Genomic DNA, 16157 nt, shown 5'->3' with positions numbered 1-16157 from the left:
CCAGTGACGTCATGTCCGGTTGAATCCCGAGCGAAGGTTCGAGTCTCTTCTGTTTGAACCTGGAGGCAGGAAGCCAGCTGAGCACGAGACAGGAACACACGTCCAGCTCTCTGCTCTTCATCAAACCGGGGACCGGAAGTAACCAACGTCTTCACCAGTTTGAAACTTGCGCGGTTTGAGGAAACAGCAGCGGACACACCGGAAGCAGGAGGAAGCACTCACAGCACACAGACCCGGGGTTTCGCGGCGCCATGTTTGTTTGTGGGGACGTAATCACGTGACAGCTGCGTCGCTGACGTAGGGCGACGCAGCTGACGTGGTGCCTTCACGGACTCTCTGGTGTTTTCATGGTGCGTTCAGGGACCTAACGTGAAAACTGCATCAGTGAAACAAAACACTTCTTATAAAACTGGTAGTGAGCCAGTATATGTTGTATGATCTTGTTAATATCAGTTTTAAAAGATTTTAAATACATTTCTTTATTATATACTATATTTATATTTGAATAAAACTATTAAGTAAAACCATGTGACCACAGCGACCCAATAAGAAGAGGGCTGTTGGTCACAAGGATGTCATGTCACTGCTAATAATAATAATAATTCATTTTATTTGTAAGGCACTCTTCATCCGAGGATCTCAGAGTGCCACAAGTACATAGTTAAAAACAAAGTCCTAAAAAAAAAAAAAAAAAAAACTCAACTTAAAGTAAAAACGCCTTCTTGAATAAAAAGGTTTTTAGGCCAGTCTTAAAAGAGTCCAGGGTCTGTGTTGCCCTCAGGTGGTCAGGGAGACCATTCCATAGGCGGGGCGCTGCTGAGCAAAAGGCCCGGTCGCCCATGGTGCGGAGCTTGGTGTTGGGAACCCGAAGGAGCGAGCTACTTGTAGATCTGAGGGTGCGGGTGGAGGTTTGGGGAGTGATGAGTTCTTGTAGGTAGGGAGGTGCATGTCCATTTATGCAGTTATAGGTGAGGAGTAGGACTTTGTATTCAATCCGGGTTGAGACAGGGAGCCAGTGCTGCTCAATTATCAATCCATCAATCAATATAATCTATATATATATTATATATAATATAATCTATAACTTCATAGGCCATGTTTAGCAGTATAGAAACACAGTATATAACTATAGACTCTGATGGTTTGAGTTTTAGGATTGTCGGACCCTTCCTATGTTTAAAAGTTAGCCTAGCTGATCGTTAGCTTCTAGTTATGATAACAACTGTTTTACTGCCTGTTGGGTGTTGGGCTGTGAACAGATTATTATCTCATAGTTGGCACCAGATACATTGATTAAGAATTAATGTAAATCACAGTCGAAAAAACTTGGTTTCTGTGGTTTCAGACTGGAGACCTTTCTTGTGCGATGACAACGTGAAAACCACTCCTCTTCGGAAACTGATCCGATCTCTGCACAAGAAAACCCATCACGACAAAGTTCTGTGAAGAAGTGAAGACGTTCAGTTTCTCATGGACTCTTAAAGGTGCATTACTCTGTTTGACCACCTGGTGGCTAAAAGAAATTAACTCAAACAATAATCATAAATCGTTTTGTTTCAGTTCTTTATTGATCAATGGTCTGTTGTGCAATAATGGTTAGGAGTGATACCATAAGCTAGTGTGCCTTTAGGCGTTCAATAAATTTGGTTATCAAAAATAGAAAATAAAACATTAATATTTAACATATTAATATTAAATCATAACTTTAGTTTGACTAAGTTCTCGCGGGGCACCACCCTTCACAGAAGGGAAACGATAGCCAATTTATTGATTAAGATCAGTCTCATTTTGATCTAGTTCACTTAGAAATCTTAATATTTACTATTAAAGATTATATAGTGAACAGTTAAGGTTTATAGAGTTCTTGACAGTGTAGAGGTTGGCAAACTTCACTTATGCAACATTAATGACAGGACAAGGTTAAAAGAAAGCATTTATTATAAACATAATAAGTATAAAACACCAATTACTAAACAATATACTAACTAATAAAGATGTGTGTGTGTGTGTGTGTGTGTGAGGGTCTCTCTGGTGGCTAACAAAGAGAGTCACACCTTCCTGTGATCTTTTAAGATCTCTAAGCTAGCAGGCCCCCCCCCCTCCTTCTGGTCGGGGGACGTAGCTAAGTAGGTGAAGAGATATGCGGGGTCTGTGAGAATGCTAATCAGAAAATGGCAGGGTCTGTGTTGAGCCCGACTTACATTAACCTTGATTTAACTTGTAACACAATATCACCACATATATCAAACTTATAAACACCACACAGAATCAAATAAACAGTCTTGCTTAGCCTAGTAAAATTATTAAGCCCAGATTAGGTAACCAGTCCAAGGACAGGGAGAAAGTTGCTGTGCAGTTCGGTTAGCAGTTCTGGCTTTTGAAGTCTCTGGTTCGTGTGGTCTCTGCTTCCGCGGTTCTGTTGAGCTGTGCAGTTCAGTTGCTTATTGAAGCCGTAGTTCTTACCTGCAGGACGCCGAGTCGCTGCAAGGAGTTTAGAAGAAGCTTGAGATGCGTGGAGGTTTTCTTGAGAAGATGAGCTGGAAGCTCGACCTTTGACCTCCAGTTGTTGGAAAGAGAATATTTGAGCTGGAGGAATCCGGTTCCTCCACTCGCCGATGCAGGAGGAAAGGCCAGCGGCCTGCTGTCCTCAGTGGTGGTCGGTGGAGAAGAGCGCTGCTGGAGCAGCCTTCGGCCCTCCGAGGGGTTGGAGAAAGAGAGTGACTCTGGGGGAGGCCTGCTATTATATAGACCCGGTTGCCCCTTGGTCATGGGACCAGACTGACCAATTGGAGTTGACCCAGGTAGATATTCGCACCTATGTGCGAAGATGCTGAAACAAAAGGGGACATGTTGCCTCCTGGGAGACGGAGTTATTTGACCTTCTCAGGACAAAGAGAACACATTGCACTCTGGGAGATTGAGTATTCTCCAGCCCATGCGGCTTGTGGCTTTCTCAAGACGAAGGCCATGTGCTCTCAGGTTTTGATTTCCAATACAGGCCTGAAAGAGAGGCCTGCCTTTTTGCACAAAAACCATGTCCCAACAGGTCTCAGTTCTATAGTTTGAAATACATGAGTTTTTTTTCTTTCAGAGGTTTTTCACTTGCTCCTGTTTCAACACAGAAAAATAATAATAATCACTAGGGCTACGTTGTAGCACTTGCGGGCCCGAGCACCCGCACGTTGAAGCCTGTTGCGGTCGGGGGAGAGAGCGAACGATGACCAAGCGCACGTCTCCGCGTTGGATGCGTTTTCCTCTCTGTGGCAAGAATAAACGCTTCACATTCCCAGAAGTTGAAGTTGATCTGATGAAAGCACTATGAGTTCGTCAAAGTACAAATGTGGAAAATGGCCAAAATAGCCATTAAAGTCAAAATGGCGGGCTTCCTGTTTGGTCTTGCATGTCTATCCAGGAGACTTATTTGTTTTTTATGAAAAGACATATGTCCCTATAGATTTTTGTAGATGTCGGCAAATCGTAGTGCCGGGGCTGCCCTTCAGGGGGCGCTAGTCAGTTATTTTGCCAGGCCCATTCCTTAAAACCATCTGAATGTCTGTGGGATACAATAGAGCCCCCCACCGCTTGGTGCTTGGGTTCTTTCAAACACATTCATGTCAGTGTAATTATAGATTTCTGTCTTTACAAAGTGAAAACTAAATATGTGTGATAAAGGAAGGTCAGGGTTTGATTGACAGCTGATCTCTGTGCGGAGCAGAAACGTCACCACGACGAACTTTGATCAACAAACATGGAGACAAAAGAAGTTTTACACACAGAATCTAAATCACTGGTTTTAATGACTCGAGTCTATTTGAGTTTACAGAACTCAGCTCTGGATCCAGAACGATGAACCCCAACTCCAGCATAGAGAGGCTGAGTGAACGTGGTCTGGACTCTGTGGAGGAGAGTCATGTAGTCAGAGACGCTGTAGAAGGACAGAACACCTGCTCTGTGATCCAGGTACACTCCTATTCTGGAGGACACAGGACCAAACACTTGAGACCAGATGGTGTTGTAACAAAAGTCATAAATGTTTCCATAACAACCTAGTGACCAAGATTTATCATTGTGTCCAAATCCAGATTCATTTGAGTCTCCTGCTCTGCTGATATTCTTGTATGTGACTGCTACTTGAACTTCTCTCCCCCCCACCTCCACCTCCCAGTAACAACGTCCAGTCAGACTCTCTCTACTCAGGACCCGAGGCCACCAACCAGTGAATCTGTCTGGGTGATCAGAATAAGACTGATCTTCAATCATACATGCTACTTTTCTGTTTCCCTCAGATAATAACAGATATTTGTTTGCTGTGTTTGGATCCAGTGTGATTTCCTGTGAATATTTTAAGAAGTCAGCTCTGGTCTCTGGTTCTGGTTCTCGCAGTAAAACATCCACTTGAGACACAATCTGTAAAATCTCGGTCTCTGTCTCACTCAGAATGTCCTGTAGTTGCCATTCGACCTGTGACACAGCTGCTGTCACGTCCTCAAAGTTCCTCAGAGGACGGATCCTGGTGCTGGATGAGTGTGTAGATCCACTGAGTGGTGACAGTGAGGGGTAGTTGTGTAGAAACTGGTTGTGATCCTCTGTGTCTGAGAGCTGCTTCAGTTCCTGGTCTTTCCTCTTCAGCTCAGTGATCTCCTGCTCCAGTCTCTCCTGAAGCTCTCTGACTCGACTAACTTCAGTTTCCTGCTGGGATCTGATCTGCTGCTTCACATCAGAGCTTCTTTTCTCCAGCAGACGGATCAGCTCAGTGAAGATCTCCTCACTGTCCTCCACTGCTTTATCAGCAGAGCCATTGACGGCCTCCTCCTCCTGTTGAAGCAGCTTCACGTCTTTCTCTGTGTCCTGGACTCTCTGCTGGATTGTTTGTCTCCTCAGCCCGAGCTCTCTCTGCCTCTCAGTCCTTTCTGCTGCAGCTGACACTGTGTCGTGGCCTTTATGTTCCTCCACAGAGCAGAGATAACAGATACACTGCTGATCAGTGCAGCAGAACATCTTAATCACCTCGTCTTGACGAGAGCAGATGTTCTCCTGGAGCTTCTCCGAGGGCTCCACTAGCTTGTGCTTCTTCAATGCAGCTGACTGAAGATGATGCTGGAGGTGTTTTTCACAATAAGAGGCCAAACAATTCAAACAGGACTTGAGAGCTTTCAGTTTTCTCCCAGTGCAGACATCACAGGCCACATCTTCAGGTCCAGCAGAGCAGTGATCAGCAGGAGCAGCTTGGAGTCCAGTCTTCTTCAGCTCCTCCAGTAAATCAGCCAACATGGTGCTTGTCTCCAGGACAGGCCTCGGTGTGAAGGTCTGTCTACACTGAGGACAGCTGTAGCTTCCTCTCTCCTCCCCTTTGTCCCAGTGGGTGTTAATACAGCTCTTACAGTAGCTGTGTCCACAGACAGTAGTCACCGGATCCTTCAGTGGATCCAGACAGATCCAACAGGAGGATCTTTCTCTGTCCAGTTGATTTTCTTGCTGCTCTATTTCAGCTGCTGCCAGAGACTGTAGAACAGATTCACTTCCTCTGAACAGAAACAGTTCTCTGCTCCTCCCTCTCTCCTTCACTTCCTCTTTTTCCCACGTTTTAACACACTATTGAAAAGAGCAACAGTCTGGTCTTACCTCTCCTCACCAGTGTTGTCAAACTGTTTAAAGGCAGCTACACTGTTTAAAGGTAGCTGCCTTTAAACAGTTAGTTCAAAGGCAGCTACCTTTGAACTAACTGTTTAAAGGCAGCTACCTGAGGTTGCATGTTGTCGTCATGGTGCTGGGGCAGGATCAGCAAAGCAGAAATAAGAGAAAAGACCGAAGAACAAAGAAAAGCTCAAGGAAACTGATAAACAATTAAACACATGGATTGAAAACCGAAGACACTAAAATCAACAAGTTCTTTGCTGTAGATAAAGATCAAAAGTTCGACGTAGTTTTAGAAGCTTTAATAATAATAATAACTTGTACTTTCTGGGTTTTAAATTCAGCAAAGACGTTTAATCTGTGGCTCTCAACATTTTTAACTTCTGATCCAGTAAAATAAGGATATTTCCGACACTTTCATCACTGGTGGAACTGGCTGAGGTGGAGGAACAAAGTCTGAGGTTCTAAAAAACAAACAAACAAAAAGTTAAATTCAAGACATTTTTCTTCATTGTATAACATAATTCAGTGAATAAATGGCAGAAAACCGAATACAACCATATCAATTGCTGCATCATAATACATTGTCACATTATATATTATAATTTATTGATCGAGACCTTTTGATAAATATCCTGATAATGTTAAATAGAAACGCCCGAATGATCGATGAACCTTAAAAATGAATATACAATATTTAATACGAAGGTTTTTCCTACACTGTGTCAGCTCTGATCAGGTTCAGCTTCCTGTTCGGACTCTTTCAGCCCCGAGTCGTGACTGAAGGTTTAATCTACTGAGAGGAAACGGCAGCTTGTTGCCCGAGAGACAAAATCTGCAGCGTAACATTAAATAAATAACAAAAGTGCAAAACTCTCTTTACGGCTTTTTAATACTTTCATGGCCCCTTCAGGAAATTAATCATAAAGTCAAAAACATTGATTTCAGATTAACATAAAGAAAAGTGAACACAAGCTGCTGCGAGTTCACGTCCTAATAACACATCAAAAAAGAAAAGAAGTAATTTTGCTATCAATATTAAATCCTAACTAAAGCCACTTCTATGTTTCTCGAGCATTTTGTTCTCATATCAAAGGAAGAACTGTGAGAAAACACATGAACACGTGAGAAGCTTGTCACTGAAACTAAGGAGCAGGAGAACGAGTGCAGCTGCAGAGAGAGAAATATTCTCCTGGTTTTCCTCTGAAATGAAATTACATCAATAAACAATGAATGAAGCTCCGTGGTAAAAAAAAACTGAGCTGATTAGAAAAACAAAAACAGAGTTGAGACTGAGCTCTGATTGGTTCAGATTCAGCACAGGACACGACCACATGACAACCATCTAGCTGCGTATGAGTAATAAGACGGTTTCATGAAGTGCACACGTTCCTGAAACGCTCCGGAGCTTCTCTACGTACAAACACAAACGTTGAAGTCAGTTGCTCTGGACATTTTCTTTTTCCTGCAGCCTCATTTTAGAATGTAGATTGTTCCGGGTCCGACTGGTTCACAGCAGCAGGAACATGTGAGAACATCCAGAGAACGGCTGAGTGAACTTCTCAACGTTAAAGTGAAAGGTGGAGATGAAAGGGTGAGGAGACCACAGCGCCTCACGGTGGAGGAATCTGTTACAGCATATATATATTTACACGTCACATTTCTCTGTACAGGCGGAGTTTCTTCAGTGCAGATATTTTAGAAGAATCAAGTCCAAATCTGATTTGTTCCAGATTCAGACTTTGGTTTAAGGTTGAGATTAGAATCAGGGTTATAGATCAAACTGCTCTTTTGTACAGTTTCAGTCAACAAACAATAAATTATGTGTGTACGTAATATCATCATGCGTTTTATGGAAAGGTTAACGTTAATAAAATATTCAGTTTGAAGCAGGCGACTGGTTTTAATGTGGTGGATGATTGGTGTGTTTCTGTTGAACCAGATTATATGAAATGCCATTTTTACGGATACAACTAGTCAAATTTAAAGAATGGCTGATGTTTGACGGTGATATTTAATACACAGATTTTGTTTGTTGGCTTAAACCTGAAAGAACAGAGGTAACATCCTTTAACATTTGAGACGAGGGTTAGTTTACAGATGTAATGTCCTCATAAGTATATATATATATATATATATGATACTGTATATGTGTGAACAGCAGACACATCTATCAGTTGATTGGACTCCAGTGTGTGTTTGTGTGTTTGTGCGTGATATTTGTAGTGATTTGCGTTCATTGTTCGGCAGTGAGGTTGAGGTTTTCATGCGTCTGTCCTCGTTGTTGCGTGTTCTTCATGCATGTGTGTGTGTGTGTGTGTGTGTGTGTGTGTGTGTGTGTGTGTGTGTGTGTGTGTGTGTGTGTGTGTGTGTGTGTGTGTGTGTGTGTGAGCTCAGTGGTGCTTCAGGCGTCCAGCAGCAGCCTGGGTGCAGTTCATCTTCCTGAACCCGGGCAGCGTGATGCGTCCGTGTGTGTAGATGTCGCGGTCGCCGCCCTGGTTCATCCTCTTCACCAGGTTCTTCTCGTACAGCAGCGGGTGGTAAGCGCCCAGCGTGCAGGCGGCGTCGAAGAAGCGCTGGTAGTAGTGGCAGAGCTCCGTCTTCCTCCGCGACGGCAGGAACTCGTAGACGTGCACCACCTCGCACAGTGACATCATCAGGACGGTGCCTGGACACATCAAGAGGAAAGTTGAATGAGGTTTGCCCTTTTTATATCAAATTCAAGTTATTATTTTAAATCGCCATCAATCACAAACTTGTTTTTGTCCTTCAACAAATACAGAGAATCTCAATCGTGCTGCTGAAGCAGATTAACTGAGACTCTGAGGTGTGAAGTGAAGTCTGTCGTTTCTCAATAACACTTATTTAGTTGCTTGAGAGTTTTTCTTCATCACAAAGTTTGACTAATTATTCAGGTCTGTCCCTTCATTGCTGATCGCTACATCACTGCTGGTCTAGTTTTCAGTTCAAGGTCTAAAGCACCATGAGACCAGTGGGACCAGTGCTCCCAGCAGTCCACCACCGGTGTCACACCGCGGTGAGGTTTGTCTTGTCTTGGGGTTTTTGTCTCGTAACTTCCTGTTTTATTTTGAAATCCTAACTCTCCTCTGGTTTCAGGTCACTTGCCCTTCCTCATGTGTCACCGGTCTGATTGTCTCTGATTGTTTCCACCTGTTCCCTTCACCCTCATGTGCTTATAGTCTGCGTCTCCCCTTTGTCTTGTGCCGAAGTGTTTCGTTCTTGTTCGTGCACCTAAGCCTTACCCACAGTCATTGTCGTTTTTGCCAAAGAGTTTCTTGCTACGCCACGTAAGTTGTTTTCGGTTTCCTCCTTGAGAGTGATTTTTTGTTTAAAGTTTTCCAGTTTAGCTTTGTTTTGTGTTTTTTGTAAACTGTTTTTCTTCCTCCCTTTTGGAGCGATTTATGTTAAGAGAGATTTAGTTAGTTTGTTGAGCCTCCTGTTTAGGTGAGCCTTTTCTTTTGCCCCATTTATTAGTAGTTTGGTTTTCCTCCTTCGGGAGCGCTTTTGATTTCTTGCTCTTGCCATTTGTTTGTCCTCCTTCGGGAGTGGTTTATGCTTAAAAGCTTTTTCTTTTTCTAGTGTATGTTTTGTATTTATTAGGAAGTTCTTTTTCCCCAGTTATTGCTTGCCAAGTATTATATTATTATATAGATATAGTTAGTGAGATTTTCATAGCCTTCTTGTTTGTCACTCTGCATTGAGGTTCTGAAATCAATAAAGTGTGCTGGTACGTGATATTCTCTGCTTCTGAGTCCTCATTCCAGTCCAGGCCTGACAACCGGCTGCAGAGTGTGAACACTGCTGGTGTGAATCAGTCCTGACGATCAGACACTTCCCCAGAGCTAAGACCAATGTTCTTAAACGCACTGAGGGAAACAGATGAAGTCATGGAACCTATGACCAACAGAAATTATAAACGTGACACGTACATGTATGATCAAAAAGCAAATAATGGAACACTTGGGTACAGCATACTTGTGACACTAGATGGTGATGCACTGTACATACATGTGTAGTATTCTATTACATGGTTTGCAGTTTTCACTTCTATGGAATTGGATATATCAGTGTTTTATATCATGACAAAGGGAAAATTGCATAACCACTCAGTTAATTTCTGATATCTGTAATATAAAATTGTGTGATCATTATTTTAATGTATTTTAACTTTTGATATTTGTAATTTAACGTATGTTTGATATCTGTATGTATGTCTTAAATGTGGACCCCACTAACAGTAGCTCTGTCTTAGGGCGGAGCTAATGGGGATCCTTCTAAATAACAAATAAACACTGAGACTTCTTCCAGACGCCGACATCATTTATCATCGTTACACAAGATGTGTTGAAGAATAAATGGCGAGCGAGCCGACGCGTCACGTACCCAGGAAGCCGGAGGAGGGCGGGTTCTTCTGGATGGGTTCGGCCATGTTGTCTTGTATTCGCTGCCACACCTGCCACTCGAAGCGGGGGTGCAGGATGTAGAACGGCTGCAGAGGATGGAGTCGTCTGTATCTCTGGTACTGGGCAAAGATCGGGTAGTCCGTCTTGTTGAACCACTGTGGGGGGGGGGGGGACGAAGTTAATAACATGACGTGGATCTGGGTTAACAAAGGTCAGAGGTCAAGTACGGAGTAAGAGTGACCACATGACCTCAGACACTGGTCAATAAAAAGACGACTCTAAGCATTTAATATCAGAGCAGCAGGTTGTACGAAGTGATGAAGGTCAAATGAAATAAATCGTTTTCCAGACATCACCTGAGTGAGGTCAGCGGAGAAGGGGGCGGGGTCCCAGGCCACCAGAGCCCCCGAGCTGTACAGAGAGCTGGACAGGAAGTGATGATCGTCAGACGCCATCACCTGCACACGGGTTCAAAACAACATCCTCTGCATTATATTACAACCGATTTGAAACTAAAATACGAACGCAGTCATCTTCATCAGCCGGTTTTTATATCATTAAATAACTAATTCAAACCAATCTGATGTGTGATAAGTTGTTTACCTGTGAGTTGATGAGGCGGATGGTGGTTTTCGATCCGACGTCTTTCTCGTAGCCGCTGGTGGGCGCGGCGTTGAAGCGCAGCACGGCATCATGGGAGTCTGTGATTCAATAAAGAGGAAGTAAAACTTTCTGAGTGGCTTTTACTGTTAAACTGTTTTTATTGTTTTTATATTTCAGGGGAAAACAAACGGACGATTTAAATTGCTCTCACCGATCTCTTTTCCGAGCCCGGAGTAGCGCAGCGACCCGGCCGACGACACCACGGCGCAGCTCTTGTACGGCCCGAGGTCAGAGGTCAGTGGGTTCGGCGGCAGCTGGGCGGCCAAGGGCAGCGACGAGAAGGGCTGGAGGTCAGAGGTCAAGGTCGCCACCTCTGTCTTGTCCCTCAGCTCGCAGAGAAGCTCGGCGCCGCTCAGCTTCGGTCGGCTGGAGACGCCGCCGGGGCCGGAAACCTCTACTCCATATTTGTTCATCGCCTGAAAAACAAAATGTACACAAAGTCTGATGGTTGAAGTTTACACTAGAGCTGATATCAACATGAATGTGATCGATAACATCTTTTGTCTCCCCGTGCTCCCGTGTTTCCTCTCTTTTATCTCTGTGTTTGGTCTCCTCCTCCTCCTGAGGGAATCATCAGGCTCTTTAGCTCTTTAGTGACAACAGCTGAGCTCTCACCTGATAGTTCTGCACCACCTTCCTCAGGCGGTTTCCCAGCATGCTACTGGACATCTCGTCATCCCACACCTCTCCCAGGAGCCCGTGAGGCCCGAAGAACTCTGCGTCCCCCCCTTTGCCGCTCAGCTCCCCCCTGCGCCGGCCTCCAAACAGGGTCTCCAGGGCGCGAGTTAAGGGGCGCGGCAGCAGGTGAGCGAAGAACCCGGCAGGCTCCCGATCTCTGGACTTCTTCTTTGGTGTCGAGTCCACCGCTTCGTGGGTGTGGTTCGGAGAGGAGAGGACAGGGATTGGACGGCGCGGGTCACCTGGGACGACCCCCGGGAGCTTCTGAGGGTCGATGTACATGGGCTTGGCTCCGCCTCTCAGCACCTGAGGGGGTCAGACAACAATACGCTTCACTTTCAGGGCTCGAGGTTAGAGAAGCGCTGACAGGAGAAGGAACCGACCTTGATGACGGAGTGTGCACGAGGCTGCGCCCGAGTTCTTGCCCGAACCCCAAAGATGGCGTCGGTGACGGGCACGCTGTTTTCGGCGCAGATGGCGTAGAGCAGAGCCATGGAGATGCAGAAGAAGGCCATGCAGAGCGCTCCGCGGCGAGCCCGACGCCTCAGGCGCCACAGCAGGCTGACGCGGTCCATCGCCGCCGAGGGGATCTGCACGGGAAACACACGCGTGTTACTCACGTGTTCAAACTGTTTCCTGTGTTTGTGTTTGTAAGTGTTGGTATGTGACCAAGTCATAATAACATCTTAGATCTTCTCATTTATCCCCTGGTCCAAAATGCCTCGAGTCCCCCCCCCCCCGACCCAGATTATTTAGCAGTTTATCCAGAAATCAAAACCATTTTGAAATCATCAGCTCATCTTGTCTGACAGTTTGAATGATTTCATCAACAAGCTCTCAACCAACCACTTCTTAGAGTTATAGACATTTATTGAATGTTCTGTTTGTAAAAGCTGAAGAAGTGAAATGATCCTGAAGCTTTTCAGGTTAAAGTTCAATAGTCAAACTCAGTCGATACCAGCCAGAAGAGAGGGATGAATATTTGTCCTTTAAAGAAGAACGAGTGAATCTCACGAGTGAGTGAAAACAACAATGAAGAGCGAGAGCGAGACGCCACTGCCCGGGAGGAGAGTGAAGTCAGGGAGAAAGAGGAGGAGGAGGAGGAGGAGGAGGAGAGAGGTCGAAAGAGACAGAGGAAAAAGAGAGAGAGAAAAGAGAGGGAACGGGGGGATGTGCATTAACAGGAGCAGGGGGGGGGGGGGGCAGCCGCTCTTCTTCCCACGATGCTTTGCTACAGTGCAGCTTGGGAACTCGGCAGCAGGAGGTCACGCATAACGACCCTGACATAGAATTATATATAGAATAACATAGAAGTGAAGTGAATAGATCAGCTGGACTGTCACTGATCCAGATGTCTGAGTCAGAATCTGATTAATATCTGATATCATGGGGTTGTATCCACATCTGGCCTGGTGGCATCTCGGGGGACGTGGCTCGAGTGAAAGAGAAGAATTCACCAGATTCAACATCGGACATTTTCAGATTTTCACTCCCCAGTTTCTCTTCAGCTTCTGGAACGAGTGAAAAGCGATTTTGGCAGATTTCAGTTCAGAAAACGTCCACAGGTCCGAGGCAAATGGCTGCTCCGGGTCCAGAAAGTGTCCGAAACCTGTCTCCTGTGTTCTGACCAGCAGGGGGCGACTCCTCTGGTAGTTTCTATAGAACGTGACTCTACTTCTCACTTTCTAACGTCAGTAAACATTCAGGAGTTTCTGTCTCCAGTCTCTAGTTTCAAGTCTTCTTCAAACAGCTGAAGTTCATTTAGTGGATAATGATCATTTAGAGTCAAACAGACCATGAAGCACCGGATGTGTTGGGGGGGGGGGGGGGGGGTACCACAGTGTGATTGACAGCTTGTACTGTCCAATGGGTCCAGCGGTTACTTCTGGTTTCAGCTGGAGTGAAGCTGTGTTTGCCTCATCGGATTGCTGCCTGCAGCTAACACACACACACACACCACCCACCAACCACCACACACCACACACCATACACCACACACACACCACCCACCCACACAACCACACACACACACACACACACACACACACCACCCACCAACCACCACACACAGAACTTATACGATCAATATGTTCCTGTTATTCGTATACGTTTGTTTTGTGCAGAGCCAGAGGCAGAATATTGTAGAGCAGCTTCACACTGTGACACTGCTGCTTCATGAACAACAACAACAACAACCACAACACAACAACCACCACCACCACAACAACAACAACAACCAGCTTTGGACTTTGAGATATTTCACAGTTTAGTCACATTTAATGTGTCCTGAAATATTAAGAGACAAGAGAAGCTCGTCAGTTGTGAAGGAGAAATGACAACGTCTCTGTTCGTGTGCAGCTGAACACGTAAAGTTCTGCAGGTTTGAATCAGGAGAGAATCAGCTGCTCCTCTGAATGAACACGTCTGAATGAATGAATGAACCGATGAAGCAGTGTAGCATCAGAGCTTCAGACAGATGGTTGTGTCACCAGATATCTGCTTAAAGATGTCCCCCTCAATCCCCTGCACACACACACACACACAGACACACACACACACAGACACACACACAGGCACACACAGGCAGTTAGAGGTGTGTGTGTGTTAAATATGGATTTATGAAGCTATTAACTATGCAAGATTAAAAGGTAGGCTCGTGTGTGTTAATCTGCCGTGCACACACAGGGCGTTACATGTTGTGTACAGTGTGCGTCAGTCGCAGCGACTCTCTCGACAACCCACTGTGAGGTAATAATGCTTCAACACAAACAGAACCACAGAGAACCCCCTTCTCTCTTTGTGACTGAAGATTCTAAATTACGACTCTGGAGAACCACCACTTCCTGCATCGCAGCAGGAAGTGGTCTTTCACATCCGCCGAAACAGAAAAGACACGAGCAGATAATCATCGAGTTGCAGAGAAACACAATCAAGCCACGTCCTGCAGCTGCAGAACAGAAAACACACTGAAATATCACAGACATATATATATATATACATATACCCAGCAGCTGCTCATATCTGCTTCTCAACGCTAGTGCTGGCGAACCGGATGTGACCGGATGTGACCAGATGTGACCAGATGTGATCACTACTCCAAACTCCGTCAGTGCCTCAGATATTCATGAGTTCACTTCAGGAGAGTTGTCGGTTGGTTTCTGAAATATCCCAGAGATATATATATATATACACATATAGAGAGTAGAGAGTGTGTTTCACTTGTACAACTACTAATGGTTCATGTTGTGTAATGTGGAAACACAGTAAACTAACACAACATGGTGCAGAGGAAACTAAATTAAAAACTGAACAACTGATTCAAACCACCTCCCAGTTTCAATCTGTTTTATATAAACTCAGTTTAACTTTTCATTTCTCTGTATCTGCGTCTGAACGAGAGGAGGCTCAGGGAACATTCGTCTCATTGTGACTAGGGTTGCAAAATTCCGGGAATATTCAAAGTTGGAAACTTTCCATGGGAATTAACGGGAATATACGGGAATTAACGGGAATAAACGGGAATAAACGGGAATAAACGGGAAATGTTGTGGATAATTTATACTAACTGTATTTACCTTGTCATATACAGACATAAATATAAACATTTTGTTGTGTCATAGGCTGATTTGAGCCCTGAGGAAACTTTGGGCACTTGACTATATGCTTCTGCATCGTTGTGTCATTCTTAACATAGGTCTTTGCACAGTATTTGCAAATGTACACAGCCTTTCCTTCTACATTGGATGAGGTGAAATGTCTCCACACATGAGAGAGTGCACGTGGCATTGTTCTGTAGAATAAGATGAGAAAAAAGTTTGTAAAAAAACACTAATGCAATGCCAGAGATATAAATAGTTAGCCAAACAATTGGAATCGTCTGTAAACATATTTTACAATTGATGGATAAATGAATGGAAATAGTCTAGATGAACAGATGAACAATCCTCAATCAGCATGCTCATATATTTTCCCAGTAATATCATGGAAACTTACCTGACTAGTCCTTCACTCTACAGCAGGCCTCAGTAGCCCTGCTGTAGAGTGAAGCATGCTGGGAGTTATCTGTGTATGTGATGGAAGAATGCACAGTGGAGGGTTGAAACTCAACGTTCCATACATCTTTAAAATAGAGTTTTGAATGATGTTTTTATTGCTCAGCGTTTAATTTGCGTATTTTTTTTTTTTTCAAAATTCCCAAAATTCCCGAGCTAAAGTTCCCATGGAAAGTTTCCGGAAATTTACCGCAAACTTTCCACCCCTTTGCAACCCTAATTGTGACTCATGCTGTGAGATCACAGATCAGATTGTTGCTCTACACTGATTCTGATGATGTGAATAATCCTGGGATCAGAAACCAGGTCCAGCGTTGGTACATGAATCTGTGTGAGTGTAACACAACCAGCGTCACTACTGCTGCAGCTGTGAGTCTCACACACACACACACACACACACACACACACACACACACACACACACACACACACACACACACACACACACACACACACACACACACACACACACACACACACACACACACACACACACACACACCTGAGTGGACTCGTCTCTGGACACATGTGTGTGCAGCTGGTGCTCGTGGTTGTGTTACCTTGTAGCCCATGGTGTTGCTGTTGCTTAGAGACGGGCTGCTGCCTCCAGGTTTCCCCTCATCGCCTCTGTGGACGCAGATACACACAATATGTATTTATATATATGAAAAAACTGCATTATCTGTGTACAAACACATTGTCAGCT

At 44.6% G+C, this 16157-nt stretch overlaps 2 protein-coding genes across 2 annotated transcripts; both read right to left on the bottom strand.

Annotated features, from left to right (window-relative positions):
- Positions 1-3807: 3807 nt before the first annotated feature.
- On the bottom strand, positions 3808-5286 carry LOC133019891 (tripartite motif-containing protein 16-like). Its single transcript, XM_061086479.1, has one exon. The coding sequence runs from the start codon at positions 5269-5271 to the stop codon at positions 3808-3810; it is 1464 nt and encodes a 487-aa protein (XP_060942462.1). The 5' UTR covers positions 5272-5286.
- A 2741-nt stretch (positions 5287-8027) lies between these two features.
- On the bottom strand, positions 8028-16023 carry st6gal1 (ST6 beta-galactosamide alpha-2,6-sialyltranferase 1). The gene is made up of 8 exons (XM_061086287.1): positions 16012-16023; positions 11783-11989; positions 11337-11705; positions 10873-11137; positions 10662-10759; positions 10415-10516; positions 10039-10213; positions 8028-8302 (listed from the first exon to the last, which is right to left on the bottom strand). Exons 1-8 carry the CDS (start codon positions 16021-16023, stop codon positions 8028-8030), a joined length of 1503 nt encoding a protein of 500 aa, XP_060942270.1.
- Between the last annotated feature and the right edge of the window lie 134 nt (positions 16024-16157).

Source organism: Limanda limanda, chromosome 14 (genome assembly GCF_963576545.1).
Source record: "Limanda limanda chromosome 14, fLimLim1.1, whole genome shotgun sequence".
Lineage (NCBI taxonomy): Eukaryota > Metazoa > Chordata > Actinopteri > Pleuronectiformes > Pleuronectidae > Limanda > Limanda limanda.
The sequence above is the reverse complement of the archived record's forward strand: the minus strand, read 5'-3'. Positions and strand labels throughout refer to the sequence as shown.